Source organism: Dryobates pubescens, chromosome 8 (genome assembly GCF_014839835.1).
Source record: "Dryobates pubescens isolate bDryPub1 chromosome 8, bDryPub1.pri, whole genome shotgun sequence".
Classification (NCBI taxonomy): Eukaryota; Metazoa; Chordata; class Aves; order Piciformes; family Picidae; genus Dryobates; species Dryobates pubescens.
The window spans coordinates 11,850,171-11,863,644 of record NC_071619.1 but is presented as its reverse complement, the minus strand read 5'-3'; the positions used below and the strand labels follow the sequence as shown (position 1 = coordinate 11,863,644).

The 13,474-nt window shown below is 55.5% G+C and overlaps 1 protein-coding gene across 1 annotated transcript; it reads right to left on the bottom strand.

Moving 5' to 3' along the window:
- Positions 1–6,168: 6,168 nt before the first annotated feature.
- On the bottom strand, positions 6,169–11,536 carry KAZALD1 (Kazal type serine peptidase inhibitor domain 1). The gene is made up of 5 exons (XM_054163694.1): positions 11,430–11,536; positions 9,413–10,010; positions 8,067–8,227; positions 6,750–6,897; positions 6,169–6,456 (listed from the first exon to the last, which is right to left on the bottom strand). Exons 2-5 carry the CDS (start codon positions 9,912–9,914, stop codon positions 6,371–6,373), a joined length of 897 nt encoding a protein of 298 aa, XP_054019669.1. The 5' UTR covers positions 9,915–10,010; positions 11,430–11,536; the 3' UTR covers positions 6,169–6,370.
- Between the last annotated feature and the right edge of the window lie 1,938 nt (positions 11,537–13,474).

Here is a 13,474-nt window from a genome sequence, read left to right as displayed (position 1 = left end):
GAGGAAGCTCAGCCCAGGGATAGCAGTGCTGAACATGGGGAGCAGACCTAGGACATCAGATGAGCAGAGTGGAGACAAAGCCAGAACTATCTCCATAGCACACCCATGTACCACCAAGGGCAAGTCTTTCCCCCAGCTGACCATGGGTGAAAGTCAAAAAGCTGCCCCTTTTTCAAGGAGATTTCACTCCATGTGGAGAGCTGTGGGGGATCTCCATCTCTCCTTGGGCTGGTGCCTTTCCTGATGGCCCTGCCTAGGTATCAGTGCCTTAAGAGGTGAGGCAAGACACCAAGCCCATTCACAGGATCCAGGTTCAACATCCCACTCACAGCATCAGTAGTGGCCGCACAAAGAGTCACATCAGCAGCCCTTGGGCTTTTAAAGCCAGAGGTAGTGGAGCTTTCAGCAAACACAGATGAGGGGGAAAAATAAATATCAAGTTAAAGTCTTTTATAGGCTCCACCAGGCACCAGTGCTGGCAGAAGCTAAAGGGTGTTACCCAGCATCAATTCCAGCATGAATCCTCTGCTGTCAGCACCAAATAAAGAGCTTCCCCACATACAACTGCCAGCACTTCAGCCAAGCTGGAGAACAGAGGCTGCCTGTGTGGCTTTATCTGTCTGGAAAGCCCTCCTTAAGATAGGAGGCTGCTCGCTCTGCTGGAAGGAGCAACAGGTGTCCTGGAGCTCCTGGCTCAGCCCCTGCGTATTATCTGGCTTAACTGGGACAGAGCCTTTCCACCTCCCATAGACTTGGTAGGGGAGGGACTCAGTTACTCAGAGCACAAGCAAAACTTGCATCCAGGGAAGTGCCTCTCTTTGAAGCCACTTCCCCAAGCCAGTGCACACAACAGTTACACAAATCCCATCTCCATGGGAAACCAGCTCCATTTCTCACCCCTCTTCCAGCCGCTGTGCTGGTCTCTGCAAGAGTGAATAGTGGGGTTTGCCAGAACCTTTTCCAAACAGAAAGGGTGCTGCCAGAATGTAAGACCAAGGAGGTGAGGCAAAAAAGCCACATCCCTGGGGGAAGTGTCAATATTCAAGTGTCCAAGGACAGACGACAGCAGGGACAGAGAGAAAGCAGTGCCTGGCTCCTGCTACATGGATGCTGCTACCTCTTTCAGCCCTTATCTGCAGTACCTCCAGAGGTAGCTGGACAAGCTACTTCACACCCAGCTCAGCTGAGCAACCTCCCCAGACACCACCTTCTTTTCACCAGCCCTTGAGCAAATCTATGGCTTGAAGGGACAGCCATGCAGCCCAGTGGGCTGCAGCACCAGCCACCAATTTGTGTCCCCCATGTTTTGCAGCACTTCACCTTTCACAGCCACGCTGTCCCCAGGAGACTCAGTTGCCCTCTCCACCTGCTTTTAAAGGCAGCCCCAGAAGCAGCTAGGGTAGAGGAGGGCAAGGTTGCCCAGGTGGAACTGAGTTGGGAAGGAATATGGGTGATAAAGCTTTGGGGGACAGGGACTAAAAGGAAGGCTTTAGCCTGCCCTTGCAAGCTTGATGTGATGCCAGGGCAGAGATCTGTCAGATTTGCCCTGGGTGGCTGGGCAGTTGCAGGGATGGAAGCAGGCAGGCAGTGATTCACACTTACCCCTGTCCATGTAATAATCCCCATTTCTCCACGGTCTAGCCTACAACTCCATGCCCTGGCTGGGTCCCAGCTTGGGAGGGATGTGGCAAAGCAAACCTGGCTCTGCATGCCCCTGCAGCCAGCTCAGCCAGCCTTCCCCTGCAGCTAGCACCCTGCCGCTTGCTGTGACTGATAAAGGGAACCTGGTGCTTTTATTAATCTCTTTGCTTCCTGTTTTAAGCTTAATAATAAATTGCATGTCACATTATGGCTCTGTTTATTAAAACCCATTGGCGTGGGTTCTGCTTTGCAGCAGCATTTGAATTATTGAAAACAACACCCCATGGAGACCTATTTGCTACAAATGCAGGAGGATTTATTTCCATTTTGTTTATCAGATGGTGTAAGTGCTGGGTGGAGGAAGGGAAGCAGTCTTGCTCTTTTCATTTTCTCCCTGAGCCAGCACAGCACGGTGAAGAGGTGCCATGCAGAGGGCACAAGGGAAAATGCCACCCCTTCAAAGGATTGGGACAGGCTGGGGACAGAAGTCCCAGGTGTAGCTGGCCCCTCTGTCCTGCACATCTCCCTGGCTCTGGCTGATTTTCCACTCCTGGTGCTCCGTGCCTCAGTTTACCCATTAGCAGAATAAAGTCACAGCACTGAAAGTTTCCATCCAGATACAACCAACATTCAGGTCAGGCAGGCCAAGACCCTTGCCTGAAGCCTTTGATCTCCCATGGGAGATACCCATGGCATAAAGGGACCAACAGAATGGCCATGAAAGTTTTGACCCTTTTGCAGTCCTAGTTTAAAGTACAGGCCCAGGGACAGTGGTTGAACATCTCCAAGCTCTGTCCCAACCTAGCTGTGTGTGCCGTACACATCCAAAGGCAGTGCTGAGAGCATGCTCTGGCTCCTGTGATCATCCCTAGGGACAGTTCAACACCCATGTCTCCTGGGGTGGTGTCGCCCCTCTTAGCAAGGCAGAGCTGCTGCCAGGGGCAGGGGGAGACCCTGGAGCAGGCAGGGCCGGGTTTGAGAGCCGGGGTGCTCCAGGGGTGCCCAAATCCCCGAGCTCTGGTGGTGTTGCCCGGCACGGTGACAGCGCTCCGCACGGCCTGCGGCTTGGCCAGGAGGTGGCGCTGTTTAGCGGCTAATCAGGCTGGTGGCCCAAATCCGGACTCGCTCGGAGGCACAGTTGTGCCTCTTGCCCGGCGGCACAGTTGTGCCTCTTGCCCGGCGGCACAGTTGTGCCTCTTGCCCGGCTTGGGGATGGATCTCGGCGCTCCCGAGGGCAGAGAAGAACAGGAACAACTGCTTTCGCTACTGGATCGTATTTACCTTGCCGAGGTCCACCAGCAGCCTGCAGCGGGGGCCAGATGTGACAGAACCGAAAGTTTGGGGCAGAAAACAGCTGCTTTGGAGCCTGGGGGACTCTTTTACCTGAATTTCCCTCCCGACACCCAGAGCAGCAAGTACGCAACGAGGTGCCTGAAACACGGGGCCAGTGCCAGCCCCGTGCATGTTCCCCTATGGACTGGGGTCTGGTGGAGTTTTAACTGGACAGTCTGGGCTCATCAGCATATGTCTTCAGCGTCATTTGGTTGCCAAGAGGACAAGCCCCCTTTACTTTGTCCCCTACTGTGCAGTGGCCTCTGGTGCCCAAGGAGGCAGGGAGGTGCCAGAGCCGGTTTGTGCCCAGGGCTAGTGGACACCTTAGTGCTTCCCTGTCCAGCTGACCCCATCCCTGACCTCTGAACTGAGCTGCTGCCCTGAGTGTGGGCAGCTGACCCAGCAGGGGCCACTCAGCCCCCTTCAGTCCCACCACACTGGGAAAGCAACCACCCCAAAACATGGCCTGCAAAGGGATTTAGTGCTTCATGCTACTGGGGCACACTGTCCCCACACTGACACTAGGTTTGGCCAAGTCCTCAGGAGTCTCCAGGTGTCTGGAGCTGAGGAGAGTGTCTGCAGTGCCTGGAGGACCCCCTCCTTTAGGCAGGGGCTATGAGAAGCCTCTGAGCAGCCAGTGGCAGAGCTGACCAAACATTTTTAGAGCCAACAAATAACCTCAATTAAGTTCTGTGGCAGTGACCGATTCCAACTGCACAGGGATATTGGCTGCTTTAATTTTTAAGTGGCTGGAAATGTCAAGACAAGGAGCTGGGGTGGGGGAACACCAGCCCCCTCCATGCCCCTGGGGCCAGCCTCCTGCCCCTGATCTTGGGGGAGAACAGAGCCTAAATACTGGCTGAGCAGCCAGCCTTCAACTCTGACAGCCCTCTCCTGCGCTGGGATCTGAGGAGGCAGAGACAGTCCACAGTTTTCTTTCACCTAAGCTCCCTCTTCTCTCAGCCACCAGGTCTCTGCTGCCCTCCCTACAGGGCAGGAGTAAGAGCTGCCAGCATCCCCTGCCAGGTACCCATGGAGTGCCACAGGGATCAGGTTACAGAGCTGAAGAGGTGCAAAAACTGAGACCAAAACGTAGATGCCCACCTGTGCCTAGGCAGGGCACTGCCCTGCAGAGCACACGGAGAGCCAGGGACAGGTATGTGACCATCTGACCACCTCCAGCCAGGCCAGCCCAACGAAGCACCCACACCCATCACGACCTGGATTTGTGCCAACATGGGCAAGGCAGGCAGGGGGAGCCTGGCCCTGGGGAGGGTTGGCATGGCAGCCCTGGCTGGGGTCCAGCCTCAGGCACCGGCAGGGAGCCCAGTGAGCAGCTCGCACCTGTTGAAGCTCCAGGATGCTCTCAGGTTTCCCCACAACAGCCTCAGCCTGAGCATGGCCCAGTTCCACCAGCTGATTTGTGTGTAAGACAAGGAGGGGATCAGGAAGGATGAAAACACCCTGGCTTTTCCAAAAGCAGGTTTTGCACCAGAAAAAAAGAAAAGAAAAGAAAAGAAAAAAACCAAGAAGCAGCAAAAGCCAAAGGCAGGTTTCTGTTCCTGGTCCCTCCTCAATACCCTCTGACTTTGATGTAGCTGCCCCAGGAGGATGCTATTACATCCTTAGCTGGAAGGAGATACTGAGACATACACAGGCTTTGCATTTCCCCAGCCAAGGAGTTTGCTGCCAGAGATGACAGGCAGCCCAGCAGGCAGGCAAGAAGGCAGGGCAGCAGCACTGCCAGCTGTGCCCTGTCAGGCTGCGGTGCAGGGGCCAGGGCTGGCTCGGTCTCACCGTCTGCACGAATTTTGCTCTGCTGCCAACTCCAGACAAATCCCTTTTCTTTGCTTGTTCAGGTTTCAGTGCTGTAATTGCATCATCTGGGCCAGCTCTGGAGAGAAAGGGGAAGAAGAGAAAAAACAAGGGCAGGAGAGCAGCGTGGCATCCAAGCCACCAGCCTCGTTGCATTCTGCCAAGTCCTTCCTCTCAGGATCTGGCTTCCCGGCACAACTCCAGGACTCCCTGGAGCTAGGACCAAGTAACCAAAAGTGGTTTGGTCCATGGGGAGGATTTTTATCCCATAAATCTTGTAAACACTGCTACTCTGTAGGAATCAAAATTCCCCCTCAGGTGTGAACTCAGCCCCACAATACCCATGTGAATGGGTCCTGCCATCCCTTTCCTGATACAGAGTAGCACAGCACCGCTCTGGGTTTCCTTCCCATGCTCCCCCAAAAGTGACAGTTTGCTCTAAGTCTGCTCTGGAAAGCAAGTGTTGGGTATTTCAAAGAAATGGAACATTTCCAGTGGAAATGTCCTTCCCCAACTGGACACAGAGCTGTTCCGAGCTGTTCTGCCCCCTCCATGCTGGCAGGGCTGTGGTCACTTGGGTGGAGATCGTGGTGTCAAAGAGACATGAGACCATGAAGATGGGCAGAAGTGGGATGGGATCCAGATTGATACTGCACAATGACCCAGCTTGATGCATCCCTGGGGATGATCTGCTGGAGATCTCCATCCCCATACAGGGTGAGAGGGGGAGGACCCATGCCAGGACCAGCTGCGAGCTTTGGGATGGACCAGAGGGCTCCTCAATGCAAACAATGGACAAGGCAGCATCCATGGTGTTCTCACCCTTCTTCACTCCTAGAATAATTCTTAGGGATGCAGGACAATTGACTGGTCTGTGTTTATTTTAACTAAGATTAACTGAAATGGCAAAGTAAAGAGCTGTGTGGAAGGGAAAGCACAAAGTCAGTTTAAAAAAGGCCAAAATGTTTCTGCCCACGTGGGCAGCTGGGCCAGAGAGAAGAGCACTAAAACCCACAAGGGTCTGGTTTCTTCAAATCACTACTTTTGTGGTGAAAGACAAAATGAAAGAGAGGGATGTTTTGGCAGCTGGTTCCCTAGGGCCTGTGAAGAAAGCTGGCTGTCCCTGTGCTTGGGGGGATGTAGATTGGCCCCAAAAGAGATGCACCAGGTGTCACAGCCAGGAGCCAGCCCTACTCTGCCTTCCCCATAATGCTTAGCACAGGGCAGTGATGAACCTGCCCTGGCCTCCCACTCCCAGGGGGGCTGCCTCCACTTCCAGCACCAAGTCCTTGTCAGACACAGCATGGCTGTTCCCACCTGCCACCACATTTCCACCCTGCTCCAGGCAGAGCTGCCCCCAGTCCCAAACCTGGGCCACGAACCAGCCAGTGTCCCCTTCCCAAGCACCCCATCAACAGGACATGTTACTCTGTCCCCCACCCCCCAAAAAAGAGGCTGCTGTTTCAGGACTGTTCAGAGAAGTTTTGGGCTGAGGGGTGCTTGCTCCAGAAATGTCCCTGACTCTCAGGAAAAGACAGCATGGGCAAGGTGATCTCTGCAGCTGGACATCCCATCTCTGGGCTCAGTAATAGTCCTCCTCACTCTCCCCGTAGTCCTCAGGTGTCGTCCGGGGCTTCGGTAGGGAAAAGTCTGTCAGGTTAAGCTGATCTGAAATGGCAGCATGAGGACAATGTGACACTGCTCCTGACAGTGCTTGTCCCCTTCCCCACCAGGACCAAAGCCAAACCACGCACAGCAGCTTGCTGGGGCATCCCCAGAACAGCCCTATGCTCCAGCAGCTCCCACCATGCCAGTGCACCCTACCCAAACATTTCTTCCTTTGTCCTCATGAAATCATGGAGACAAGGAGTGGTGCTGTGGTGGGTTGAATCCTGCCCCCTTCCCCCCTCCTCCCCCCAACCATTTTAAAGGCATAGCCTAAAACTACCACAGGTGCTCACCTGGTGTGAAGACAGTGAGGCTGGCTAAGGCCATCACCTCCCCAACCCTGTTCCTGGCGAAGCAGCGGTAGGTGCCTTCATCCGTCACTCGCACACCCTGGATCTGGAGCCAGCCTGTCACTTCATATTTCTGGGGGCCACCTCTGAACTGCAAGGGTGGGGGAGGGAAGCATGTTTCAGTTAGTGCTGGAGCCAGAAAAACGCCACGTGGAGCTGGGATGGGTGGGAAGAGCCTAGGGAAACTCTTTTCCACCAACTAAGTACCACTCTGAAAGAGGCATAGACCCCCTGGATGCAGGTTTCCCCTTTTCCCACTACCAAAGGGAGGTGAGTGGAATGGGCAGGTGGCCATCCATACCCAGGATGGCTCAGAGGAGCCCCAAGTCCTGTGTTTGAGCAGGCAGTGAGGTCCCAGGATTGCTCTGGCATCAGCCACTCTATTTTCTGTTTGTCCCAAGCAAGAAATAGCCTTTTCCTGACCCAGCTGGGCTGCAGCTGTGTTTGCAGGCTGCTATTACAGTGCTGTGGCTGGGAGGGGAGAACAGCTGCATCTCCTGCAGTCAAGCAGAGTATCCCTGCTTGGGGTTGAGGCTCCCTGGCCAGACCATTCGACAGGCTATGGGGTGGAGTGAAGGGCAGGAAAATGGAACTGGACTGACACATCAGCTTACAACACTGCTGGGTCCCACCTGCTCCCTGATGTCCTCCCATTCATTACACCAGTTTCCTCCCTGCCACTGCCTGGCTGCAGTGCAGGGCTCCTGTGCCTCTGCCCACACCCTTTAATAGATGGTTATGCTCAGCTGAGGACTATATTTGGGGCTGACCACAGGCGGGATGCTGACCCTTGGGCCTGCAGCTCTGGAAGGGGAGCTCTGCTCACAGTAAGAGGCAGAAAAGGGCAAGAGACTCCCTGAGTCTGCTGGTGGGACCAGAGGATGACCCAGATTGGAAGGTACTTTGGGAGGTTCTCTGCTCCAGCCTTGTCTGTGGGGCTGCAAGTGAAGCCATCATGCAGAGCAAACTAAAGGCAGGGACATGAGAAACTCCCTGCTGCAGGTCTCTGCAGGTCCTAAAAAATATTCATAAGTGCAAAAACTGATAAAGTTGCAGAAGAGAACTATGCCAATGGCTCCTACCACTGAGACACCAGCCCTGCATCAGCCAGTCCTCATGGGGTGCAGGCTCCAGTCTCCATTTCTAATCCCCTGGCAGCCAAGCTTGGCCAATCCCAGAGGATGATCACCATCAGGCCTGGCTGCTCAAGAGGTCTAGGAAGGGCTGGGTCACCTCAGAGCCATGTCCAATGCTGTTCACCTGGACAGAGATGTGGGGGTCATCTCCTGGCAGCAGCATCTCCATGCCATCCTTCCTCCATTCGATGGATGCCATGGGGTACGCGAAGACCTCGCAGCCAAAGATGACATCCTGCCCGGTGATGTTCCACGTGTCATAGGGAGGAGAGGTGATCTGAGGCTCTGGGCAGAGACAACAGGAGATCAGGTTGGGTTTAGAAGGTGTCCCATCCTTGGCAGGTCCCACAGGCCCTCCTGGGCTCATCCCCTCCATGGTGGCTGCATTTTGCTCATGTAGAGATACTGGGACCCTTCTCATGCCCCTTTCCTCTCCCACCCATGGCAGACCCTCACTTTGCTCCAGGACACAGTCTCTCCTCACATCTGAGTCTGGGAACTCCCTCCCCAGCCACCATGGCCCATGGGGGTTTGCCATCCATCCTGGTCTCACTTTTCCTGCCTGCACAGTGATGCTCAGGGGCACACAGCAGAAATGATTCAATAAGAGCAATGCTACAAAGCAAAGCTCTCCTGTGCAATCAGAACTTGCTCCTGCTGTGGGAGAAATGCTGAGGAGCACTCATCCAGCCTGGGACTAGTGGAAGGTGGGTGATCTTCCAGCTGAAATAGGCCTCTGCTCTGGCACAGCCTGGTGCCAGACATTAGGGGATCCAGCAGGTCCCTAGCTGCTGTATGGAGCCAGTATCTCCAGGTCCTGCTCCTCTTCCCTGGAAGGAAGGAGTGAGGACTACCTATCCATACCTGCTCCAGGATCTGACCTATAGTATGAGCCAAAGGTGAAAAGAAAGCCTTTACCTCCAAACATACCTGAGAGAAAAACTCACAGACTTGATTATCAAATAAATTCAACCTCGATGCCCCTTGGGACGTGGTGACAGCACTGGGTGACCTGTGCTGGACTGGGCAGGCTGTAGAATGGCCTCCCCACCACTGCCTACCCCCTGAGCTGAGTTTTAAACAGGAGAAGGAAATGGGGCAGCCAAATCAAACCAACCGAGGTTTCCATTTGCAGAAGGCAGCCACATTTCTCAGCAGCCAGCACAAACCCAGCGCTGCTGCCAAGAATTTGCTAACAATTCCCTGGAACTTCCCCATCTGCTGGATTTGCTGCTGTCCATAAGCCTCACTCCCACTTGGCAAAGCTGCTCTCCAGGAGCTGGATGCACATGGGCTGCCTTGGAGCAGCAGAGTGGAGAGACACCATGCAGAGCAGCCCCCTACACAAACATGTCCCTGTGGACACTGTGGTGACAGGTGAAATAGTCAAGCCAGGCCCATTTGCTTGTCCCCCCCCAAGAGATAGGACCCTCCTTCCTGCTGCCTGCGCAGCTACTCCTGGGCCACTACCTGACTCGCAGGGACCCTCGTGGGCCACAGTTAGGTTGGCATCAGGGTGGGCATGGGCAGCTTCCAGGAATCTGCAGATCTGGGCATAGGTTTTGCCATCGGAGCCACAGAGTGCCAGATGGGAGAGGCAGGCGCACTGGGGCTCAGGCACCTCTCCATGCTGCAGGTCCCCAGCATCCAGACGGCACTCCAGGTGCTCCCCACATTTGCCATAGAAGTGGTTGGTGTTGTCCAGGTCACAGATCTGTCCCTCCAGGTTGGCACACTCCCAGCAGCAGTCGCAGGCATCCCGTACCATGCCAGCCAGGCACCCCCGTGGCACTGGGCACTCCTCTGGCTGGCACTCAGCACAGCCCTCCCCTTCCTCCAGCAGCCGCTGCCAGCCCCGCTGGAGGTAGTCAGAGGTGCTGGGAAAAGCTTGGCTCATCTGGAGTGAAGCCCAGTGCAAAGAGAGCAAGGAAAGCACGAGGCAAGAGGAGCTCAGGTTCTTGGCTTCAGACATCCTTGTGGCAGCTCTGTTGAGGTTCCACCATCACTTGGACCGAGATCTCCAGCACTTCTCTGGCCTCCCTGGCTAAACTCAAGGAGCCATCCTGGCCTGCAAGAAGAAAGGTTGTGTGTTAACTGTGCAGGGAGCATCTCTCACCCCTCTAGCACCTCCTGGCTTGCCCTAAGTGGCAGCACTGCATGATGTGCAGGGAAGGATCCATCCCAGCCTCTCTCACCACCAGCCACACAGGCATGTTCTTCCCACCCTGGGGCTCCCCAGCTGCTCCTGCCCTGAGATGCTGAGATCCTCTGGTGGGACTTGGCTGCTGACCCCAGACCCACCAGGTTTCATTATTCTTTCCTGGCATCCCTTCAGGCTCCAACCCTACTATAGCCTGGGGAGCCACAGGGTTGGCATGGTGCTCTATGTGGTGATGGCTCAGCTGGTTTGGACCCTGCTCATCTCACAAAACTGCCCTCAAGCCAGACACCCCTTTCCTTTCCCCATCACTTTGCAAGAGTCACAAGCCCTTTTTTCCTCCCTCAATATCCAGACAAACGCAGTGGAGCAGATGATCCTGCAGACAAGAGGCCCTTTCCACACTGGAGGCAGCCAACTGAGAGAAGTCGAATCTAGGATGCTGCCAGTCGTGCTTGGCTTTTGTCTTCCTCTGCTCTATGTTCCATAACCCCTCCTTTTAGGCACTATTCGCCTGTGCAGAGGAAGAAACACCCCCTCACATCCCCCCAAAGAAAGCTTTGTGACCCCCTCAGTTGTCACACAATCAGGTAAGGCTGAGCATGGAGGAACTCAGCACAAAAGTGGGCAGTTGGAGGGCTGGCAGCCCTGTATTGACACAGTGAGGTCCCTGTCCCAAATGCCAAACCTTCATTAATCCCTAAATCCAGGTAAGCAGAGAGGCTATTCTGCTTCAGGCTTCCCATCTCTGCTAGGGAGACATGTGGGGCTTGAAGGGGTGATAATGAACTGAAGCACTTTTTGAACACCTTCGGGCCCCCAGATATACCCTGTCTGTTTTAGCCTGAGATGGAGTGAAATTACAATCCCCTACCTCAGGGCCACCCAGCAGGAGTGGGACTGGGGAGGGGAAGCCAGGCAGCCGGGTTGCCTCCCTCCCCTGCTGCTGGAAACAGCCCCGAGGTGCAGGCTACGCGCCCCCAGCTGCACCCCGCAGCCTAGAGATGCAGTGATGGGGATAGCTAGGACGGTGCTTACACACAAACGCACCCCTGGATGACAAACTGCGAAGCTTTCACCCGTTTACCAGAGACCACGGAGCCCCACCGGGGTCGAAAGGGCCAGGATGTCCCGGTGCCGGAGCCCATCTCAGCCCTCTCTAGCTCCCCCAAGGCGCTCCAGCCCGGATGGGTATGGGGGGCAGGGTTGGGGGCTGTTCCTTCAAAGTTCGTTTCTGGCTCCCCAAGCCCGGGAAGCAGGCGCTGGCGGTCCTGGCTGAGTCCTCGGAAGGGTCTCCCGGGTGTCACGCCTCCGCAAGCCGTCACTTACCAGAGGCGACGGTGCCGGGGAGCGGTGGTTTCGGGGTCCGCGAGTGTGCGGGCGGGTCCGCGGTGGCCGTGGCGGCTGCTGGCCCCCGGCTGCTCCAGCACCCGCCGTGATGTCAGCGAAACGTGAGTCCCCCCGCCCCTCCCGGCCCTTGGCCCTTCCCTGGAACGGGACCCGCACCCCTTCCCTGCCGGGGTACCTTCATCCACTGCACCCCGGCTCCGGGGCTCTGCTGCTCGGGACCCCGTCCCCGGCACCTCCCCGTTGCCCCTGGCACTGTAGTTACCCCACGTCGTGTGTCGGGACCTGGACTGATGCTCAGATGCATCCGTGGGGCAGGAGGGGTCCGGGATGCGAGGCAGAAGTCAGAGCTGGGCATGGCTGGGGAAGGGAGCAAAAGCACTTCACAACCTACTACCTGGGTGGGAAGCACAGGCTGAAACACTAAGCTGATGTAATTAAACGGGGGATCATTCCTGAGGGATGCCTGTGCTTATCCCATCCCCTGAGCCAGGTAGAAAGGGGACACTGGGGTGCAAATAATGGTACTATGATGACCGGAGCTAAGCCTTTGGGAGCGGTGGTGATGCTGCTCCATGTCATGGCAGTGCAAAACCCATGAGCATGGGGCTGAGCCTTCAGAATCCCTGAGCACGCTGCCTCTCTGCTCCCTGCCTCAGTTTCCCTGACTCCAAGGAGCACAGCACCTTGCTGTACAAACATGTCATGCATGTGCATCTTGCTCCTGCCACTGTGCCAGGGGATCCCACAGCCTGCCTCCATCCTGTAGGCAAGGAATTTGTGGGTTTTGTTTCCCCAGCAAAGCTCAGAACCTCTCAGAGGATCTGGTTTCCTCCACTGCACTGCAAAAATCCAGTTTTGCTTTCCAACACCCTCCTGTAAATTTGTTCTGGGCTCCAGCACTTTCTCTCGTTCATGCTGTGAATCCAGCCATAGCTAACCACAAAAAATACACCAGGCTTCAGCCTCTCTAAATCTGCTTTTGCCAGCCAAAGCCCTGCTCTAGACCCCTGCTGTGGAGGGGTGTTTCCTGCTGGCTCTGCCTTCAGTCTCACATCCCTCTCCCCTTCTGTGGCCCCCAGCCCCTTGGCTCAGGGCTGCCTCCCTCCCTAGCTCTCCTCACTCAGCCCATCGAGCATGGTCCCAGCATGCCACAGGCTTTCAGGCCCCACATTCGTGAGTCTCTGAGTAGCAGAGAATGCAGCTGCCTTAGGAGCAGGGGAAAAGTCAGGAGAGGCTGAGATTGTCCTACATGCAATCCCAGAGCAAGTTCAGAGCTCAAGCAGAGAGGGGACAGGCCAGGCACTGAGCCTCCCAGGCTATCCCTGCCATGTCCTGCCTCCTTGCCTTGGGATGAAGCATTGCCTGTGTGCTTGGGCATCCCTGAGCCAAGCACCTGTCCCTGCCCCACATGGAAGGTAAAGCAGTGGGGTGAGCCTGGCCCCAGATACCAACTTCAGCCCACACAGCTCCTGGCTGGCACAGAAATTAGAACCAACACTTAAATCTCAGGTACCACTGAAAAGCAGGCCCCATGATGGTACCTGGCGATTGCCCTTGGCAGGGAGGCAAGGAGGAGCAGGCCTCGATGCTGCTGTCCTTCTCTGTACACAAGGACCCCAACCCTGATTCCTCCTGTGTGCCATGATGCAGGTGTCTGGTGTGTCCCTGTCCATGGGGTTACCATGGCCTCCAGGCAGCTGGATTAAGCATTACTGCAGCATCTATGTCTGATGATGTGGGCAGAGGCCAGACCTCTGGCTGAAAATCCCCTGGTCAGAGGTGAAATCCAAGCCCAGTTCTGATCTTGGAATGATCCAGCTGAGGATACAACACAAGCTGGTGCTTGGAAGCCATGAGCAACTTAGCTCAGCACAGCTCAGCTCAGATCAACAGGATGGAGCTCAAATCTGGCAGGTAATTAAACCTCCTGCTTAATGAGACTATTGAATGTGCTAATAAACCGTAGCAGCTATGAATGAGAGGTGGAAGATCTAACCTGTGCTTAACAAGGAAATAGGCTCAAT